At 34.3% G+C, this 20719-nt stretch overlaps 1 protein-coding gene across 2 annotated transcripts in view; it reads left to right on the top strand.

Annotated features, from left to right (window-relative positions):
* LOC140164555 (gamma-aminobutyric acid type B receptor subunit 2-like) overlaps positions 1–14927 on the top strand; it is a 110208-nt gene extending 95281 nt beyond the window's left edge. For both annotated transcript variants that reach the window (XM_072187894.1, XM_072187975.1), the window contains exons 3-17: positions 214–385; positions 1613–1714; positions 2042–2107; positions 4036–4236; positions 5379–5642; positions 6115–6175; positions 6688–6765; positions 7983–8133; positions 8416–8548; positions 8796–8903; positions 9020–9142; positions 9890–10039; positions 12077–12265; positions 12676–12833; positions 14317–14927. In XM_072187894.1, coding sequence (XP_072043995.1) covers positions 4051–4236; positions 5379–5642; positions 6115–6175; positions 6688–6765; positions 7983–8133; positions 8416–8548; positions 8796–8903; positions 9020–9142; positions 9890–10039; positions 12077–12265; positions 12676–12828 — 1596 coding nt within the window. In that variant the 5' untranslated portion in view covers positions 214–385; positions 1613–1714; positions 2042–2107; positions 4036–4050 and the 3' untranslated portion in view covers positions 12829–12833; positions 14317–14927. The remainder of the gene's footprint in view (positions 1–213; positions 386–1612; positions 1715–2041; positions 2108–4035; positions 4237–5378; positions 5643–6114; positions 6176–6687; positions 6766–7982; positions 8134–8415; positions 8549–8795; positions 8904–9019; positions 9143–9889; positions 10040–12076; positions 12266–12675; positions 12834–14316) is intronic.
* Positions 14928–20719: the final 5792 nt, after the last annotated feature.

Genomic DNA, 20719 nt, shown 5'->3' with positions numbered 1-20719 from the left:
TTTATACCATTAATGTACCCTTTATATAACCCAACATTTAAACGTTTTCTGACAACCTTTTATAACCTTTTGTGAATGATGTCGAAAACGTTTTGTGTTTGCTGGGCAGTTTATAATTATAATTATGCGCCAAAAAGGGTTTAATCAAATATAAACGGAATTCATTTTATCAATGTTTAACATACAGTTAATTTCGTATTTATTTGTCATTAGTTATCATATACAGCCAGTTCACCAGAACTTTCGAAAAGAAGCCAGTTTCCGTACTTCTATCGGGTAAATCCGACATCGAACTCTTGGAACTATGCATTCGTGCGCCTAATGCAAGAATTTGGTTGGACACGATTTGGTCTTTTTTCAGCAAAATGACGAAGTTTATATATTGGTATGTATTGGAGCTCTGTATATTTAGCTTTGCACTATACTTACTTTGAAGAGCCCAACCATTCCCTTTCAAGGATTTTGATCAGTATCTGATTGTGATCAGATACAAACAGAAACATCTTTGACTCAAATTATTTGAAATACACGGCTATAGAAAAGTGAAAATCGAAAAATCCATTCCAAAAACCATTTTGTGATTTTTTTTGGATATTGGCTTTTTTTTAAAAATCATTGACCAAATAGACCAATGTTGGACAAAAATTACCTTTAAAAAAAAAAAAAAAAAATATGGTAAAAACTTAAAGTCATATTTTTGGCCTTATTTGGTTCATAATTCAAAAACAAGGCCAATATCCAAAAAGTGAAAAATATTCATAGGTTGGAGTGTGTTTAGATAACAAAAGCGAGTACAAGTTATTTTCCTTTCATGAGTGGGATCAAGTGTCTCACAACTCGGATATCACTGGATATAATACTTATTCTTTCATCAACGTATAATTACGCATTTTATGCACAGTGTCATCGACCCGGTATCTTCATGGCAGAAATCCCCATGATGGTAGGTCGAATCCACTAGTTCTTCAACAGCCGCACATGGCCATTCTAGCGATCTGTTCCGACCTGTTTAATTGTTTTGAGACTATGGGCGAGGGACCTCCGCCTAAGGCTATTGACCATACGTTTCTTCACCACTACGAATGCACGCGCGGCAGCCCCTCGTGGTTGAAAAACTCAGGTTTGGTTTTCAATACGCAGACTGAAGATTACCGTGTTCTTTCAACACATATATTCAAGTGCAACTTAGAAACCCAAAAAAACAAAGAAACACGGGAGATATTCATCATTTTCTACCCCGGTATTCAAAGATCTATCGTCTGAATATCAAATAGCACTTACGCCACTCTATGTCATGTATAACTCGGCTAGCCCAATTCTCCTAGCCCACCTAGAAAGGACAAGAGCGCGATCGGTCACTTCAATCATCTCATTCTAACCATGTGGTCTAATCGTTCAGGAATTATATGGAGACAGTTAGACACTGCTTATTTTATTGTCCCCCTCAATTATTATTCTGTTACATTTAGTAGTTACTAACAATGGGACTCTATTTTGTAATTGGCGATTAGTGGTGTGATAGCAGATCGCGTGATTCGATACAGGACGTATTTTATTGGTTTGTCATTATTTACCCGGTGTTGACGCTGTTAGATGTTTATTTATTTCAAAGAATGCCTTGAAGTTCATAACATTGACTGAAGATGCTAATCTCACCATCATATCTACAGAAGCAATTGGAAGCGATGCGAAACAGTCCATCGCGAATTTGGAGGTAATGTACATTAAATTGTGTTATTCCTGTAATCCAACTATTAATATCAAAACAGTTTCGTTTCCAGAAACTACATGTATATAAATATTGTGATATTGATGTCTTGGAAGCAATAAAGCTGAAGGAGAAATGTAAAACTTATTGACCAGAATTTGCCATGTAATTATGTTGCAATTGGTTTGGCAAAATCGGACCAAAATACCCATTTGGATTTTTTTATCACTGTCCCATCACTGACAACAGAACTCAGATTAAGCCACCGGTGAACGGTCTTCAATATTAATTTAATATTATGCATGCTAAATAGTGTTCCATTTGATATTTCAGAAACTTGATGCAAAGATAAATTTTGTGAAATTGTTTGACGGTCCGACCAGGAAAGTATTTTGTGAGGTAGGTTTGAATAAAAAAAAATCACAGAATATATTATTTTTAACCAAAACATATTACGATTTACAACAATAAACTATATTTGTTACGAGTCGCCGAGTCGGAAAGACCTTTCACCCGAATTCACTTCAAAATACACAACAGAAACACACTGTTTGTTTGAATTAAGAAAATTAGAATCTTTAATGATTAAACAATGACCTTGAACATAAACATAAATGCAAACAAATTACAATCTCTGATTTACAATGATTATTTAATTATGCAAGGAACAGAAGAATCACACATCGCACACTAGCACAATTAAACATGACATTACAGGTGGAAACATAACATGCATAGGCAGATAAACCAGAGTAAAAACTCCGGACATACCTGCCTGTGCGGGTTCAAGTAAGCGCACAGGCATGTATGTCTATAGTTTTTACTCTGGTTTATCTGCCTATGCATGTTATGTTTCCACTTGTAATTTCATTTTAATTGTGTTAGTGTGCGATGCGTCACTTCCCCTGTATATTGATATACCGTAAAACCTCGTCTACAAGCATATATAGTGTTTTTTATTAAAGCTAAATTAATTCGAAACACGTGAAATATGCCAATACAATAGATTGGTCTTACAACAATACTTGTTTGTATATGCTTGGATCCGTAATTTATTTGCTCAAACTCCATAATGGCGCCTGGATTAATGGAGCTTTCATCAGAAGCACTCTATATGCTTGTAGACGAGGTTTTACGGTAATTAAGAATAACGATTAAGCATCATTAATTTGATCGCTATAACTGTAAATTGACTCATTCCTAGTGTTCAATTTGTGCTCATTATGTCATACCTTTTACATACATGATGCAATGGGCTATTCCAGAAATCAAAGGCACCCCCCCTAAAGAAGACATGTGATTCCCAAACTTTTTCACCATTTTTGCTCTGGGAATACCCCCCCCCCCAAATGGTCATTATTTTTCACAACCCTAAAGACATGGGAATTCCTTAGAAAAAGACAACTTTTTATTTTAGGCTGGGGAGTTCCCAAAAAAGTCTCCTTTAGGGACACTTTGAATTCCCAAATTATTAATCAATATATTGTCAAAATAGGAATTCACATTTTTTGGGATAAAATGTTGGTACAAAATTACATGTCTTCTTTAGGGGGGGGGGTGACATTAATTTCTGGAATACAGCCCAATACAATGAACATTCTGGAAACATCTGGGGATTTGATTTCTAAACATGAATATTCTAGAGATTCTATTCTGGAGATTCTCAAAATCTAGAAATAGGCATGATGTATGTTTGTTGTGATTACATGAGATGGGATTCCCATCTTTCATGACATTGCTTTTAAATGTAAACAAAGTTAAAGGGAGAGCGAGTTGGCGCAGCGGTTGTTTCCTCGCCTTGCACTGAGGTCCCAGGTTCAAGTCCGGGTGCGGCCCAAGGACTCATGTGCACTTGGTTTATCCCGATTCCATGCTCGCTCTCGTAGGTTTTCTCCGGATCTCCGGTTTTGGTTGTTTGGTTATCAAAAACTTCCTTCACCCAATGGAATTTGGGGAGTTGCACAGATAATTAGTGGATGTTACACTCTAATTGCGGATTGGTTTGCGCCAGATTTGGCAGCACCCAGCCTAGGTGATGCGATCAGATTGTGATGATTCACCATGGCAGCGAAATTACAGCGCCTTGAACGCTCCGAGATCTGGTTAAAGGCGCTATATAAACGCCGAAATGTATTTATTCATTTGTTAAATGACCGCATCAAACTACTCAGGGCATATCACATGTTATAAATCAACTTATAAAGCGCAGGTAACATCCAAGAGATAAAATATTTTAGTTTATCGCAAGGGAATCTGTAGCCAAACGTCCCTGATGCTTTATCATTATATTGTAAATTCAATATATTTTACTTTGCTCTAACATAAAGGCCTACAAAAATAACATGACACATTCCGGGTATGTTTGGCTCATTTACGGCTTTCTAGCTGACAATTGGTGGACAGCAAAGAACGACGAAATTGAATGTTCGGTTAAAGAGATGGAAGAAGCTATCCTGTCATCTCAGATCTTATATGTTGATTATTTACCCTTAAGCGCAAAAGAGGAGGAACCAACAGTTTCAGGGAAAGTAAGTTAAAGCAATTATGCATTTCTTATGATATTTCATGCATTGTCTTACTAATAGGGGCCCGGGAATAGGGATATTTTGGTGGTTACACACTTTGTTAATAATGTGGATATATGAACTCAATATCACATAGAGTAGGTTTATAAGGGTAAAATTAAATATCATCATCAACTCCCCTACCTTCGAAGTATGATCGTCCACTCTACACAGGGTGAGGTAGTCAATGGACTATTCTATTTGAAATTAATACACCCCCTCTGGAAGACATGACCTTAATGTCAAACACAGGACGTGTGGATTTCAAATGGAGTTGCCCATTTAAGTAGGCCTATTTGAAATTCACTCTCCCTGTCTGGAAGATTAAGGTCATGTCTTCCATGAAATAGCCTAATACAGGGTGTCCCAGAAGTAAAATATTTTCCCCGGTTTGAAAGCTGTATTTTGAATTTTAATACCTGCATTGTAATTATACACCTGTCACGTACTTTTTAATAATTTCCTAATAATATCTTTATTTGTTTTGGTGTGATTGACAAACAATGGAAACTGGGTTTGTTTTATTTACAGAAAAGGGTAGCATTAGGGATTGGGTCACTCAATACGGGACAAAACCTTTATTCCATTTACTTTATAAACATCACACAATCAATCCATAGATATCATCATTCTTAGTTCAAGTTATCAAAAGCACAAAAAAACAATAGAAATGATATTCATATCATAGTTGAAATTGAAAACAATATGTGTTGACCGTGACTAAATCATTTTGGGACACCTGTATTTTGCGCTTAAATGAGCGCAAGGGATACATAGTCATAAGATTACCCCGAGTAATTTGGTCGGTTATTTGAGCGTTTTATTGGACAGTGAAATTTAACATTCATGCAAACCTCCTAGATCCTGATTTCTATTTCAAGGTCTTCATTTAGAAGCTTTTCATCACCTTTTTTGTATTTTGTATTTATTTTTATCTTCATTCTTTTCCTTTTAGTATCCTCTTTATTTTATTATTTCCTCCTTTTGTCAAATTTTGTCTCACTAACTGTCCTCTTTTTTGCTTTTCCTACGTTCCCACTTATATTAGGTTTCCTTTCTTCAATCAATTTCCTTAAATTTTCCTCATTTCATTTGGTCAATTTCAGACACCTCTAGAGTTGATGACTGAACTTCGAGATCGCTTAGAATGGCCAGAGAATAAGGGATACACGTGGACGGATTATTCGTTCTACGGATATGATGCAACATGGGTAGCCGCCCTGACGCTGAATAAAAGCGACGAGATCCTGAAAACGAAGATATTTGAAAATGGTGAGAAACGCCGATTGGACGATTTTACATACGATGATCAGGAAATGGCGCAGATATTCTTCGATACTATGGCGGAAACAGATTTTGACGGATTTTCGGTAAGATAACGGTATATTAATTATTATGTAAACTTGAAAGTAAATCCTTGATTTTTGTGGGGGGGCAGGGGCGGGGTGTGCGTCAATTAAGAAAATATAGGTAATTGTCTTCGCCCAATGCTGACACCTGGTTGTATGTGGGTTTCTGACCAAGTTAACTTCATATTTGGCGCGCGCTAAGTATCTTCGATACTATGGCGGAAACAGATTTTCACGTATTTCTGTAAGATGACGGTATAGTAATTATGTAAACTTACCAGTAGATCCTTGGTTTTGTGGTGTGTGTGCGTCAATTAAGAAATAAGTAATTGTCTTCGTCCAATGTTGACACCTGTATGTGGGTTTCTGACCAAATTATCCTCATATTTGGCGCATGTGATTGAAAACCACGAATCAATCATGCATAATTTGCTGAAATCACCCTGAAACAACATGTTAAATGGTATTCAATTTATTTGTTTGTCTATTTCAGGGTCACATAACCTTTACAGACGGTGATCGTCCCGGAGATTGTGAGCTCGGATATTATAAAGGTGGACAAATATAATAATGTGACTGTAAAATATATCTTTAGCTGTTTTAATGAAAAGAGTACATTATTGTCATTATCGTTCACTTGATTCTTTTCAACCTTTCACTCGGTGCGTTTCATTACAATACATTAACTGTAACACTATCAGGTACTACAAAATACTACATGATACATGCACTGCGCGTGTTTGCATCCTATGTGATCTGATGACGCTTTCGTTGTCCAGGCCAGTGAAAGATCCGTGGCTACCGGTCGCCGACCTAGTGCTTGGCATGCGAGGGGTCTCGGGTTCGAATCCCGACGGAAGCAAACAAACTTCTTTGCTTGTTTTCTCTCCTCATCCTTTCCTTCTTTCCCTTCCAGTCGCCAAAAGCCCCCATAGCTTTAGGGTTAATTAATAGCAGTCCACATCAACGATAAATACATAGGAAAACTTTTTCATTACATTATCCTATTTGTGAAGCTTTAACGTGCCAAACATATTTGCTTCTATTATTTCTTTCTTTGATTTAGGATTTGAAAAGCGTCGAGCTGGAAGATATTTCATTCTTCAAAACACCATCGAATGGATGGAAGATATAGTATGGGGCGGTAAAGTAACTTCTTGATTGTTCTTAATCTAGACATCGCTCTAAATGTCATTACCTAGCAGATATCCATGAAAGCTATGGCTTTTATATCTGTTTTCCTTTGTATAGCAAAGCGATGCACCTTACACAAACATTGGATAGATCTAGTGTGGTGTGGTCACACTCAGATTTGATATTCACGAACATCTAGTGATCGTTTCCAGTCTGTAATCAAATGCTTTGAATATATAGAACGCTTTTAAATAGATACATCAGCTATCAATATCATTTCGTTTGTGAACTCAAATACTTTCATTTTATTATATTTTTTCGTCTAACATAACGCCTGCTACTTCTGTATAATCGGATAATAAGACGATATTATCATACTTCAAAGGAAGGGGGGTGCTGAAGCGTATATATAACTGTTTATGATTGTGATGGTAAAAATATACCAGCCCGAATCGAAAAATAAATTGTTTCATTTCACGCCCTGAATTTGTATAACTCATCTATAGATTCTAGTCATTTGAAATTGGTTGAAGATATAGGCTGTGGATTCCATCTCTTTAACAGGCTTATTTGGCTGCTTAAGGGTAGACGGGGTATTATTGGTCGAAGCAACCAAAAACAATCGATTTTCAATAATTTTCATTATCTAAATCTTATATATTATTGAAAATATCACTTAAATATTTTACAAAAGTTCATTCTACAAATCATATATTTTGAAAACTTGCTTGATATATTGTTGTGAATGAATTGTGTACGTTTTACAAAAGTGTTGTTGTTTCAGTGCTCTTTACAACATAACTCAAGAACCACAGTACCTACAAAAATATATCTGTGATATATGAATACTTCTACACACTCGCTATTCAATGATCAATGCAATTTTTGCCAAAGCTCACTACCATTCGCAAGATGCTGTGAACTACCGAATCGCAACAGTTTAAAATAGTTGTTAACCTTAATATACATGTATAGTATGAGTATTGTTAGCTCTAAAATTGGACTTAGGAAGAAATGGTATACTGTCAAAAGGATGAATTCATGAATCAGGATCATCAGCAGTCCGTCAATTTTATCAGCACGCTTAATACTTTTAAGTATTAACATTAATCCAGACTTAAATATTAAATTAGACTTAAAAGTCAAATTTAATTTAAGTCTAGATTAATGTTCTGTACACACATTAACATTTATTATGTTATTCTGTGCCTTTATTTTCAAAAATAGATGATCAGGTTCCTCTGGATCACACAGCTATCATACGAGAGTACGTCGGAATCAGTTTGGTTGCTTACGTATTTATGAGCATCTTAGCCGGACTTGGTGTCATGTTAGCTGCCTTCTTCTTTGCGTTTAACATAAAGAACAGAGACAAATGGTACAATTTATGTTCCTTGCACTATCACTATCATCGCCACCATCATGATTTTCTGTTTGCATGCTCTTGCTCTAATGCCCTTGTTATCACTCTTTTGTTGGCTTGTCCTAATCAACTGTTTTTGTTTCCATGGGTTTAAGGACAAATTGTCTTGTTTTCCTTTAAGCACATGAACACATTAAGCTAAAAGATATTTTTTAATTAAAATTGATTTAGTATATACATTATAAAGTATAAATATGTGCTATCCATATAAACTCATAATATTGTACTAATTTGTAGGAATGTAAAGATGTCGAGCCCGAACTTGAATAACATCATTATCGCCGGAAGCATTTTGGTTTACTTGAGTGTAATTGTAGCGGGATTGGACAGGAACACAGTCTCCAGAAATGTGATCGATGATGTATGCCAGGTTGGTTTACCCTTTTTGAAGCAAAGTAAGATTCACTGCTACTTTTCCATACACAAGTCGGAGCGAAAATGTACTTCGACTCGTGATTGCGGGTTCGAATCTCATTACCTCTATCGTGTTGTGCATTTTGACACTTTCCGGGGTCAGTTTCACCGCTATCGCCTCTCTTAGGTGTATAATTGGGTTTTATTTTAGTAAGTTTATTTATTTTATAAGTTAATGTTTATCAATCAACAAATTATTTCAGTTACGTGTATGGCTGCTTTCAACGGGTTTTGTACTTGCATATGGTTCCATGTTCAGCAAGACTTGGAGGGTATATCGTGTAGCTCCGCTTAAAGTACAACAACGAAGGGTGAGTTATTGTTAAATGTTAAAAATCTGTGAAATGCTACAAATCTGCTAACTCAATGTAATTCATTATTTTTAACAAATAATATCTAAATTTTCGTTGTTTTTCATATCTTGTAGGTGATAACAGACTACAATCTTTTCGCCATGGTTCTCGTGTTCTTTTGTATTGACGTGCTTATCTTGATATTGTGGCAGGCTATTGATCCACTTCTGGCCGAAGAAATCGAGTTGGGCGAGAGGGTAATGTCTTCAACGTAAATTTTTTTAAAGCGCAGTGATTTATAGTGCGCTACGCACAGGCACAACGCCTAGACGTTAATCCACAAGCCTCAGCACACTTTACAGGTGCTACATGAGAAGCTATTATTTACCAATAAGTCTTATCCATTATTTAATAATACTAAGTTTTAAGGAAATTCTACGTGATATATTTATATAGTTCCAAAAGGAACTCTTTTCCTATCCCAGATATGACAAGTCATCCATCCAAGGTTTACAGACAGAAAATTAGTTCATCAGAATATCGCTTTTTTAGTCTAGCTGTCCAGAAAGTGAACTTTACATGAGGCATTATTGGTTGTTAAATGATGACAGTTGGTAACAGGTGTCATGATAGGCAATCAGTTACATCAGATGATCGAGTTCAGTCTAACTTTCCCGAAAGTGACCTTCATTGATGTAATTGTTTGTCAAATGTTGACAGTTGGTAACATGTGTCATGATAGGCAATCCGTTACATCAGATGATCGTGTTCAGTCCAGCTTTCCAGAAAGTGTCCTCACCTGAGGCAATTGGTTGTCAAATTACATGTTAACAGTTGGTAACAGGTGCCTTGCTGGAAGCATTTTCAACCGTATGAATGAATGCAGTATTACTACACTTTTCAGTTAAAACGTTGGTGAAATAAGACAATTTGAGTAAGGAGATGGTAGCGTAACTTTGTGAATAAATTTTCTGATTTCAATTCACCATCTTTGTATTTTGCAGAAAGGGTTAGTAGGAAATGCCAATCAGCGTATCATTAGTTATACTGAACAATGTTCATCGGATTATCTGGCCTACTGGTTGGGTGTTCTGTTTGTGTTTAAAGGACTGCTGCTATTGTTTGGTACTTTCCTTGCATGGGAAATAAGAAAGGTATGTACGCACTCGGATATTGACGCTTTTTTTAACAGAAATCACGACGAAAAATGTATTATCATATCATGTTTTCGTATACAAATATGAGGAATTTGTTCCGTGTGATTCAGAGGGTTTACTTTAAAGTTACAGCAAATTTACTTCTGTCATTGCGTATTTTCATTTCGTCCACTTTGCGTATTGGGCCATTCCGGTTGAATACCATACAACCCCTAATGGAAAACATGACGGGGTGTAGATTTCAAATGGGTTCACTGAATTATATAGCCCCTAGATGTTTCTACTCATGCCTAAATCATGTACATGTGCAACTTGAATCCTGATATTAGTCTGAGTAAACTGCATTACAGCGTCTAAATTCCTAGTTTTGATTACTTTTCTTTCATTTTAAAATCCAATCCGAAATGCGGTTTTTCCTCATTTCTCTTTTGAATTTTTTTACCGACTCAAACTCAGTCAAAATAACCTTGAGATGCTCGAAACTTTCAAACTAAAAAATCTTATATAACATAATGTTTACGAATTTACAGAAATCTTATCACATTTTGAGATTGTAGGGACATATGTGCATTTTATTCAAAATTTAATACAATGTTTGTAGGCGTTTTTTTTTAAATTTTCATGAATAACATTTTTTTAATATAATACTGGTTAACTTGATGTCAGTAAACCAGCTGTTTTCATCGATTGAAAAAAAAGATAATTTAATTAAATAGATTGATATTTGAAATGAAAACCTAGCGTCCAAATATTTGTTTCTGATTATTATTACATTTTACAGAGACTGTGATTTTATGAAATTACAGGCAGCTGTTTGCATTTTATGTAATTTTGCAAAGTTTGTATTCGTTTTTGCATTCTGATTTACATTGTTTAAACATAATACCATAAACTTAATGACATTAGTGAACTTGGTTGTATTTCATAGAGCTGTAGGTAATTAAAAATAATGAAAAGTCAATTTAAGTACAGGTTCAAACCAATTTCTTATTTGATTAGCATTTATAATATAAAAAATGTCCATATACGGAGAAAAGAAATTGACAGCAGAAAAATGATGAAAAGACGGTATTCCGCTAGTATTATACAGTAAGCCAAAGAATTAAGGTACCAGTTGTGTTCACCCCTGTATATCCTAAATAAAGACAAATATGTCAAAATTAAAACAAGCAGCCAAAACATGTACTCTTTAGCTCTGATTTAAGACCTTATTTGTTGAAATTGGTTGAGAATTAAAGAAACGGTGATCTAATGAAGAAACAAAATAAAAAGTTGCACTTTTGCGTTCTAATCAATGAAAGTACGACGTTAGCATTAACGTGATCAATGGAAGCACGGCGTTAGTTCTCTTTTGCGAACGCTTTGTGTACAAATCAATAGGGCATGCAATTGCGCAATGAAGCAAACTGCAACTTTTACATTGGCATCTTCCTTGGGTTTTTGGATCGTCGTGTCTTTATTTCTTGATCAATTTCAACGAATGGTGTCTTGAAATTGAGCTAAAAGATGCAGTTATTATTGACAGTTGTTCCAATTATGACATATCTGTCTTTGGTAGGATAAACAGGGGTAAACATAGCTGGTACCTTATTTTTTTGGCTTACTGTATATAAACTATAATACATCAACGATGTTTCCATCTATTCTCTCTCCCGGGTTCTCTCTGCTTATTACACAACAATAGCCTCTGTGGGCCATGGACAAGGAGCAGTGCGGGCCCTCCTTCATCAGCCCTATCTCTTTTATATTTCCCCCTTATTTAATTTTCGTTTTGCTCGGGCCCCTGAACACTCGGGGCCCATAGACTTCGTCCACCCTGTCCACCCGCTTGCTACGCCCCTGTTAGCTACTAATAGTATACGAGGTTCTTGCACTGACCCGTCGAACATATCTTTTGGAACTAAGCTATTAGAATAAGAAGAAAAAGTCGTTACAAGTCTTATGATAGACATAATTATCAAAGATTTCATAAATACATCTTTTGAAAAAAAATGTCCTGTTAAAATGATTTTGTACATTGGTTTTCTATTTTAGGTTACCGTTGAGGCTCTTAACGACAGCAAACAGATTGGCATTTGTGTGTACAACACCATCGTACTGTGTATTGTGGGAGTGACCGTTTCTTTTCTGATACGAGATGACACGGAAGAACAGTTTATCTTTACTTCATGCATCATCATTTTCTGCGTAACGTTCACGCTGCTTGTTCTATTTGTTCCGAAGGTAATAATGTAAGACTGCATATAATTTTTACAACACATGTTTACATTTAAAATGTTATACTTCATAAGGGTTCGTCGTCGTCGTAACATATTTATGATATTTTACAGGGAAACCAGGAAAACTGATCCCGCCGTGGCATCGAACCCATTCCCTCATTTGCGAGACATGTGCCTTAAACATTTGACCACGTGAGCCTTATGATTAGGCAGATTGTAAATTCGATAGCAAAGGGTCGCTCAACATGCATGTATTTGTCCATTGTGAACACTACATCAAATACTTAGTCTGCGTACGAGATTGCCAACTCATATATTATTATTATTATTATTATTATTATTATTATTATTATTATTATTATTATTATTATTATTATTGTTATTATTATTATTATTATTATTATTATTTTACAGATAAAATCTGTATATCGACAACCAGAAGGAACACAAAACCAAGCACAAAACACATACATGACATCGATGAAAGCTGATCCAATTAAGGGTACTGGAAGTTCTGATACCAGAAATGGCAGTGGCGCAACACCTGATGCAAATATCGCTACCTAACTAAGGTGAGCTTATTTTGATAGGTTAACCTTTTTGTTGTTTATATTCTCTTTTTGTTTACAATATTGCTGCGTTTCTAAAAGTTTAAACTGATTTTCAGCGTAACAAATTCAATTAACCTTGCATTTTCTATGTGTGACCAGAGACTGTGGTGTGACACACATCTTCATTATGTTCATCAGAAGTCCTATGATATCGTGTTTCCCTTTTGTTGACCATTGGCGACTTTTTGGTCAAACGAGGACGATTGTATATGGATGGCAACTCCAGTCCTTAATCGCGATATAGTTCTGGCGATTCTTTCTTGATTTTGATGGCCTCCCTCACTAAAACGGGGGTACTCTCTATCATCCTTGTCTAAACCCTTTGTGGAGAGACCCTTTAAAGGGAGTCTCCGGCAATCACAACATTATGCCTTATATGTAAGAAAAATAATGATCAAGCACGAACCTCGTGGTTTTATTTAAAACAAACTCATAGTGACCATAACAACGAATAAAAACATCCGCTCAAGACGCGATATTCAAAATTCCCGGGCACCGAAATTGTCGAGTCGAGTGCAATGACGTTCCGGTAATACAGTGAAGGCTGACGACATTTGAGCACAAATAACCATTACGTCATTGCACTTAGACAATTTCGGCGCGGGAATTTTGAATATCGCGTGTTGAGAGCCGACTGTATTTATTCGTTTTTATGGTCAATATGAGTTTGTTTTAAATAAAACCATGTGATTCGTGCTTGATAATTATTTTTCTAACACATAAGGCATAATGTTATGATTGCCGGAGACTCCCTATAATGTTGTGGCGAGATTCTGTTTTATGTTTTGCAATAGCAGAGGCTTTGCGGCTGGGTAGTTGACTTGTGCTGCTTATCTCCGAGTAGTCTACCTGTCTGTCTGGCCCGATATACGAACATGTACACACTGAATTTGTTGTGCTGTAAAAGTCAGTTTAAAATTTTAGAAATTGTTAATCACCAGATTTCGTATTGTTACAATAATGGGCGGTGAACAAAATCTTTGATAATCACTTTAAGTTTATGATCAGATAAAATATTTCTACAATATTAAATCGGTATTATCATAGACCATCTAATGGTCTATGGTATTATCAACTAAAAAAAGCGCAGTAGTTTATTATAGTGCGCTACCCACAGGCACAACGCCTAGACGTTGATCCACAAGCTTCAGCACACTTTACAGGTTGTCGCTGATCACTACGGCCCCACATCATTCCATAAACCATTCAAGAGCGCACACCCTAGACATTCCTCAAATAACCTTCGCAACCAGGATCAGCTCCCCGAGTTTCGTACGGGTTACAACGAGACAATTAGCAGTAAATTCCAATTATATGTGTTTACGTTAGATGTTCTTCTGACTACTAATATCTGGATCATAATTTCTTTCTTTACATTCATAAACGTTCTTAAAAGACAACTAATTATGTGTATGTATTGTTTGTATACTACTTTTTGTTACAGCTTGAAGTAGACCAAGTAGAGGAACAAATCAACAATAAGAAACGTGGAGCGGAAAAGCTGCCTGTGAGACAAACAGTTTGTAAAATACTAGTCAAAAAGTAGTCGACTTTAAAAGTCTGTGTAAGATAGTGTTCAGATAATTAAAGTAATTATGGTATTAATTATGGTAGTATATAACTATACCCAGAGGTCTATACTTTGAATTTGTTTCTATAGCTCACCTGTAATGGGTTTGAGCACTCTAAATTCCAAAGTTAGTCACTTGTAAAGTAAACTTGTTATAACTATATATAAGAAGTTTTAGTGATTTAGGTAAACATAATTATTTTTAAAACTATTCTCAATTCATAACTGAGATATATAAGAAATAAAGTATATTATCAGTAACCAATCAAAGTAAAATTAGATGTATTATTATTATTAGTGTAAGTAAGTCTTATGCAGTCACAAAATGTATAATAATTAGTGAATCATCAAAATGAATAGTAACGTAGGTATGCGGAAAAGAGCTGTATTGACATTAATAAAGTATGTACCCAAAGATTTGTCTTTGGCATGTCGCTTTTTTGAAATATCACCAAAAATGGATGACGTCCCTGGCTGAAATTTGATATACGTTTGATACACCACTTTGATACGTATGAAAAATGTATGAAATAAAAGTATTTGAATTGGAACCCTCATTTCATACACTTTTATGTATCAAAACTGTATCAAATTAACATTGCATACACATTTTATACATATCAAAAGTGTATCAAATGCCAAGATAATGTATCAAATGAAATGTATCATTTCATTTCATACATATTTGATACATAATTATATCAAAAGTGTATCAAATATGTAACTGTATCAAATCAGGGTTCCAATTTAAACTATATCAAATTAGCATTGAAATTTTTATCCTTTCATTTCATACACATTTCATACATAATTTATATCAAAAGTGTATCGAATATGTTACTGTATCAAATCAGCGTTCCAATTTAAACTGTATCAAATTGGCATTGAAATTTTTATCCTTTCATTTCATACGTATTTCATACATAATTATATCAAAAGTGTATGAAATATGTAACTGTATCAAATCAGGGTTCCAATTTAAACTATCAAATTAGCATTGAAATTTTTATCCTTTCATTTCATACACATTTCATACATAATTATATCAAAAGTGTATGAAATATGTTACTGTATCAAATCAGGGTTCCAATTTAAACTGTATCAAATTAGCGTTGAAATTTTTATCCTTTCATTTTATACACATTTCATACATAATTTATATCAAAAGTGTATGAAATATGTAACTGTATCAAATCAGGGTTCCAATTTAAACTGTATCAAATTAGCGTTGAAATTTTTATCCTTTCATTTTATACACATTTCATACATGATTTATGTCAAAAGTGTATGAAATATGTTACTGTATCAAATCAGGGTTCCAATTTAAACTGTATCAAATTAGCGTTGAAAATTTTATCCTTTCATTTTATACACATTTCATACATAATTTATATCAAAAGTGTATGAAATATGTAACTGTATCAAATCAGGGTTCCAATTTAAACTGTATCAAATTAGCGTTGAAATTTTTATCCTTTCATTTTATACACATTTCATACATGATTTATATCAAAAGTGTATGAAATATGTAACTGTATCAAATCAGGGTTCCAATTTAAACTGTATCAAATTAGCGTTGAAATTCTTATCCTTTCATTTTATACACATTTCATACATGATTTATATCAAAAGTGTATGAAATATGTAACTGTATCAAATCAGGGTTCCAATTTAAACTGTATCAAATTAACGTTGAAATTCTTATCCTTTCATTTTATACACATTTCATACATGATTTATATCAAAAGTGTATGAAATATGTAACTGTATCAAATCAGGGTTCCAATTTAAACTGTATCAAATTAGCGTTGAAATTCTTATCCTTTCATTTTATACACATTTCATACATGATTTATATCAAAAGTGTATGAAATATGTAACTGTATCAAATCAGGGTTCCAATTTAAACTGTATCAAATTAACGTTGAAATTCTTATCCTTTCATTTTATACACATTTCATACATGATTTATATCAAAAGTGTATGAAATATGTAACTGTATCAAATCAGGGTTCCAATTTAAACTGTATCAAATTAGCGTTGAAATTCTTATCCTTTCATTTCATACACATTTCATACATAATTATATGAAAAGTGTATGAAATATGTAACTGTATCAAATCAGGGTTCCAATTTAAACTGTATCAAATTAGCGTTGAAATTTTTATCCTTTCATTCAGTCCCTGAATTGTTGTTAAATGGTTTATGGAATGATGTGGGCCCCAGTGGTCAGCGACAACCTGTAAAGTGTGCTGAGGCTTGTGGATCAACGTCTAGGCATTGTGCCTGTGCGTAGCGCACTATAAATCACTGCACGCTTTTTTTCATTTCATACACATTTCATACATAATTATATCAAAAGTGTATGAAATATGCAACTGTATCAAATCAGGGTTCCAATTTAAACTGTATCAAATTAGCGTTGAAATTCTTATCCTTTCATTTCATACACATTTTATACATAATTATATCAAAAGTGTATCAAATATGTCACTGTATCAAATCAGCGTTCCAATTCTTATGCTGGCCAGCGGGACCGCCCTATTTTTTGATACATGCCATTTGATACACTTTTGATATAGTTTTCTGATACACTTTTGAGACAGTTTTTTGATACACTTTTGATAGTTTTTTTGATACACTTTTGATACAGTTTTTTATACACTTTTTATACAGTTTTTATACACTTTTGATAGTTTTTTTATACACTTTTGATACAGTTTTTATACACTTTTGATACAGTTTTTTATACACTTTTGATACAGTTTTTTATACTTTTGATAGTTTTTCAAATTTCAAAATTGGTCCAATCAAGCTGAAATTCAACAATTATCCTTACATGATCTAAACATATTTGCAAACATTAATGACCCCAAAGCTTAAAGTGAAGGGGTCAAAGGTCAAATTTTGAAATTAGTCTAATCAAGCTCAAATTTAACACTGCCCTCTACTGCCAATGCTGACGGAGCAGCTCAATGCACTTTCACCTATCAACGTTCAAAATTACAACGCAATAGGACAAATGTGTGAGAAAGTATTGCAAAAAAGAAGCAAAACCCAACCAAAATGGAACATACATACATCAGAGGGCCTGCTTGGAAAGCAGTGCTTGTCACTGAAGTTGTTACCCTCAATAAAGAGACAAAAAGGCTACCAATAACAAAAAGATTCAGCAGGTTTTTTTACTATACATGCATGTGCTATATTCATGCTTAATAATATATACATAGAGGCCCTATATATAATAATATAAAGTAAGCTTACCTTATCAGAACTAAGTCAATAAAATATCTTCTTTAATCACAGTCCCTGATTACAACTACATTGTAACCTAATGTGCAGTCTACAAGCATGTTTGTATCTTCATCATGATAAAAAAAACACCATAATTTGCTCTAAAATACAGTACATTTCCAAATGCAAATCCTGGTGTTAACTGCATGCATGCCACATGGGCAAATTTGAAAATGATGAGTCATTATCTAGAAATGTGATCAGTTATTGATAGTTTTGATACACTACAAAAGGTCAGTTTATGAAAGCCCAATTTGATTCACTTTTGATATACCTCTAGCCACCCAAAATAAACTAAGTCCAATTTAATACGCTTTTGATACACTGTAGGCAGCCAGAATTTGACTAAGTCCAATTTGATACACTTTTGATATACCTCTAGCCACCAAAAATTAACTAAGTTCAATTTGATACACTTTACATACACTAAAAAAACAGACAAAGTCCAATTTAATACACTTTTGATACACTGTATGCAGCCAGCATTTGACCAAGTCCAATTTGATACACTTTTGATATACATCTAGCACCAAAAATTAACTAAGTTCATTTTGATACACTTTACATACACTAAAAACTGCAAAATCCAATTTGATACACTTTTGATACACCACAAGCATGGCCAAAATTAACTAAGTTCAAATTTGATACACTTTTGATACATTTTGATACAGTTAGGTGGTATTTGATACAGTTTTGATACCCTATATTTTCAGTTGATACATTTTCAATACACCCTTTAGTATATCAAAACTGTATCAAATTGCCGTTTGATACAGTTTTAATACACTTTGATACACTTTTGATACACTTCTTGCTGTATAGAATTTCTGCTAGGGGTCAAACTTGAAGATGTTGTGCCGCCCCCTTGGTTCCTGGAGGTCAGAAGGGGGCGGCACAACATCTTCAAGTTTGACGTCATCAACATCTGTTACGTCATCGGAGGTGTCCTAGTACTACATCACTAGCAACACAAATCTTCAGAGCAATAACATCCGCTGAAGACGCCGGTTGACCCGGTGAGAGCGCCCCGGTGAGTGTACCAAATTTGAGTAGCGTAAAGTATAATTTTGCTTTCTATATATTTACGTTTACCGCTACATATGGATATACATCATTATATAGAAACAAACACTTTGTAAATACTAGTCAAAAGGTAGCCGACTTTAAAAGTCTGTGTAAGATAGTGTTCAGATAATTTAAGTAATTATGGGTATATAACTATATATAATATATAGCGTAACAATCATCACTAAGAAGTTTTAGTGACATTAATAAAGTATGTACCCAAAGATTTGTCTTTGGCATGGCGCTTTTTTGAAATATCACCAAAAATATCATAAAACCTTCCAAAATAAATACACATTCGCACTCGGTGGTTTGTGGGTAATGCTTGGCTTCCACTCTCCAATTACATGTACTTTAAGTTTGCTCCTATTAGTGCCCTTAAGGGTGGTCTTAACCCTGGAATTATGGAAACTTTCGGGCCTCATATCTACTAAATTGTTAGTTTAAAGTATATAAAAGTATACATATTTAGAATGGCAAAGACTGTGAGGTCAAATTTTATTGATTTTAAAAAACTAGATTCAGATATTTAGGAACAGTTTTTTATATATATTTTTTTGAATTTTGACTAACTTCACCAAAAATATTTGAAATTTTGGCGAAAATCAGGCTTTTTATGATTTTTTAAACCAATTTTGGTGCAAATTTCTCAAAGTAGGTCAAAACTCAAAAAATACCAGAACTGCTCCTAGATAATTTTATTTGGTTTTTAAAAATTGATATAAACAAATTGGCCCAAGATATGTTTTTCGTTGAACGAAACAAAAGTGGGCCAAAAAAATACGTTTTTTTTTTAATTTGGGGCCAAAAATGAGCATTTTAGCCCAAATTTGACCTCGCAGATTAATTTATCAAGTCTTTGCCATTCTAAATTTGTGTACTTTTATCATCTTTAGACCAACAATTCATCAGTTATGAGGCCCAAAGTTTCCATAATTCCAGGCTTAAGACCACCCTTAACGTACGAATATTAATTGCAATGATAAAAGGAAAGAAAAACAACTTAAATAATTTTATATGTTGACAGCCTGTAATTACCCATGTTGTTCACCCAGTTATTTTAGTGTGTAAATACTAGTCAAAACTTTAAAAGTCTGTGTAAGGTAGTGTTCAGATAATTAAAGTAATTATAGGTATATAACTATATATATATAGCATAACAATCATCACTAAGAAGTTTTAGTGATTTAGTGATTCATAACTGAGAGATATAAGTAATATAGTATTTTATCCGTAATATAGGGCGAGATGGCCGGGAGATACGATCGGCGAGGGTTCGAGCCTTGGGCTTGCCTTAGGTGAAAATTCTCTTCCCTCCCAAAAAGTTCCTATATGGTCGGGAATCCTTCAATTACGTTCAGTAATTTAATTTCAGAATTTAATTGAAGAATTTCTTCTCGCCCCCATACACTGCTTATCACGTGCAGATATAGGTAGTGTATGTGCTTCGTCCGTGATTCGGAAGTCACGTAAAGCCGTTGGTCCCGTGTTCAGGAGGATTCATCCCTGTGCACGTTAAAGTGTCAGAGCTATTTGAAAAGGGGGACCATGATATCTGCACTCAACCCTCTAGGTCAAGGGTGAAAAATTATAAGTTTCTTTTTGAGCCCATTTTATATTTTATGTAATTAAAATGTCAATGAATGTAACAAAATGTGTCGTGGTGGTAGTTAGTCGTGATGACTCATACTGTTTTGTAATAAAATGTATCGTTTATCAAAATACTCATACTCTTTTGACCGATTTCTTTTTTTGTTTACTTCTATTCATTCATTCATTCATTCATTCATTCATTCATTCATTCATTCATTCATTCATTCATCTTTATTTCATTCGAATATAAAATATAACAGCACAACAATTAAACACATACATTGAATGAGGAGGTCCTCGGAAGGCCGGATGGCCTGTATTA

The sequence above is a fragment of the Amphiura filiformis genome, chromosome 1 (genome assembly GCF_039555335.1).
Source record: "Amphiura filiformis chromosome 1, Afil_fr2py, whole genome shotgun sequence".
Lineage (NCBI taxonomy): Eukaryota > Metazoa > Echinodermata > Ophiuroidea > Amphilepidida > Amphiuridae > Amphiura > Amphiura filiformis.
Note: the sequence above shows the minus strand (reverse complement) of the source record. Positions and strands in the feature narration are given on the sequence as shown.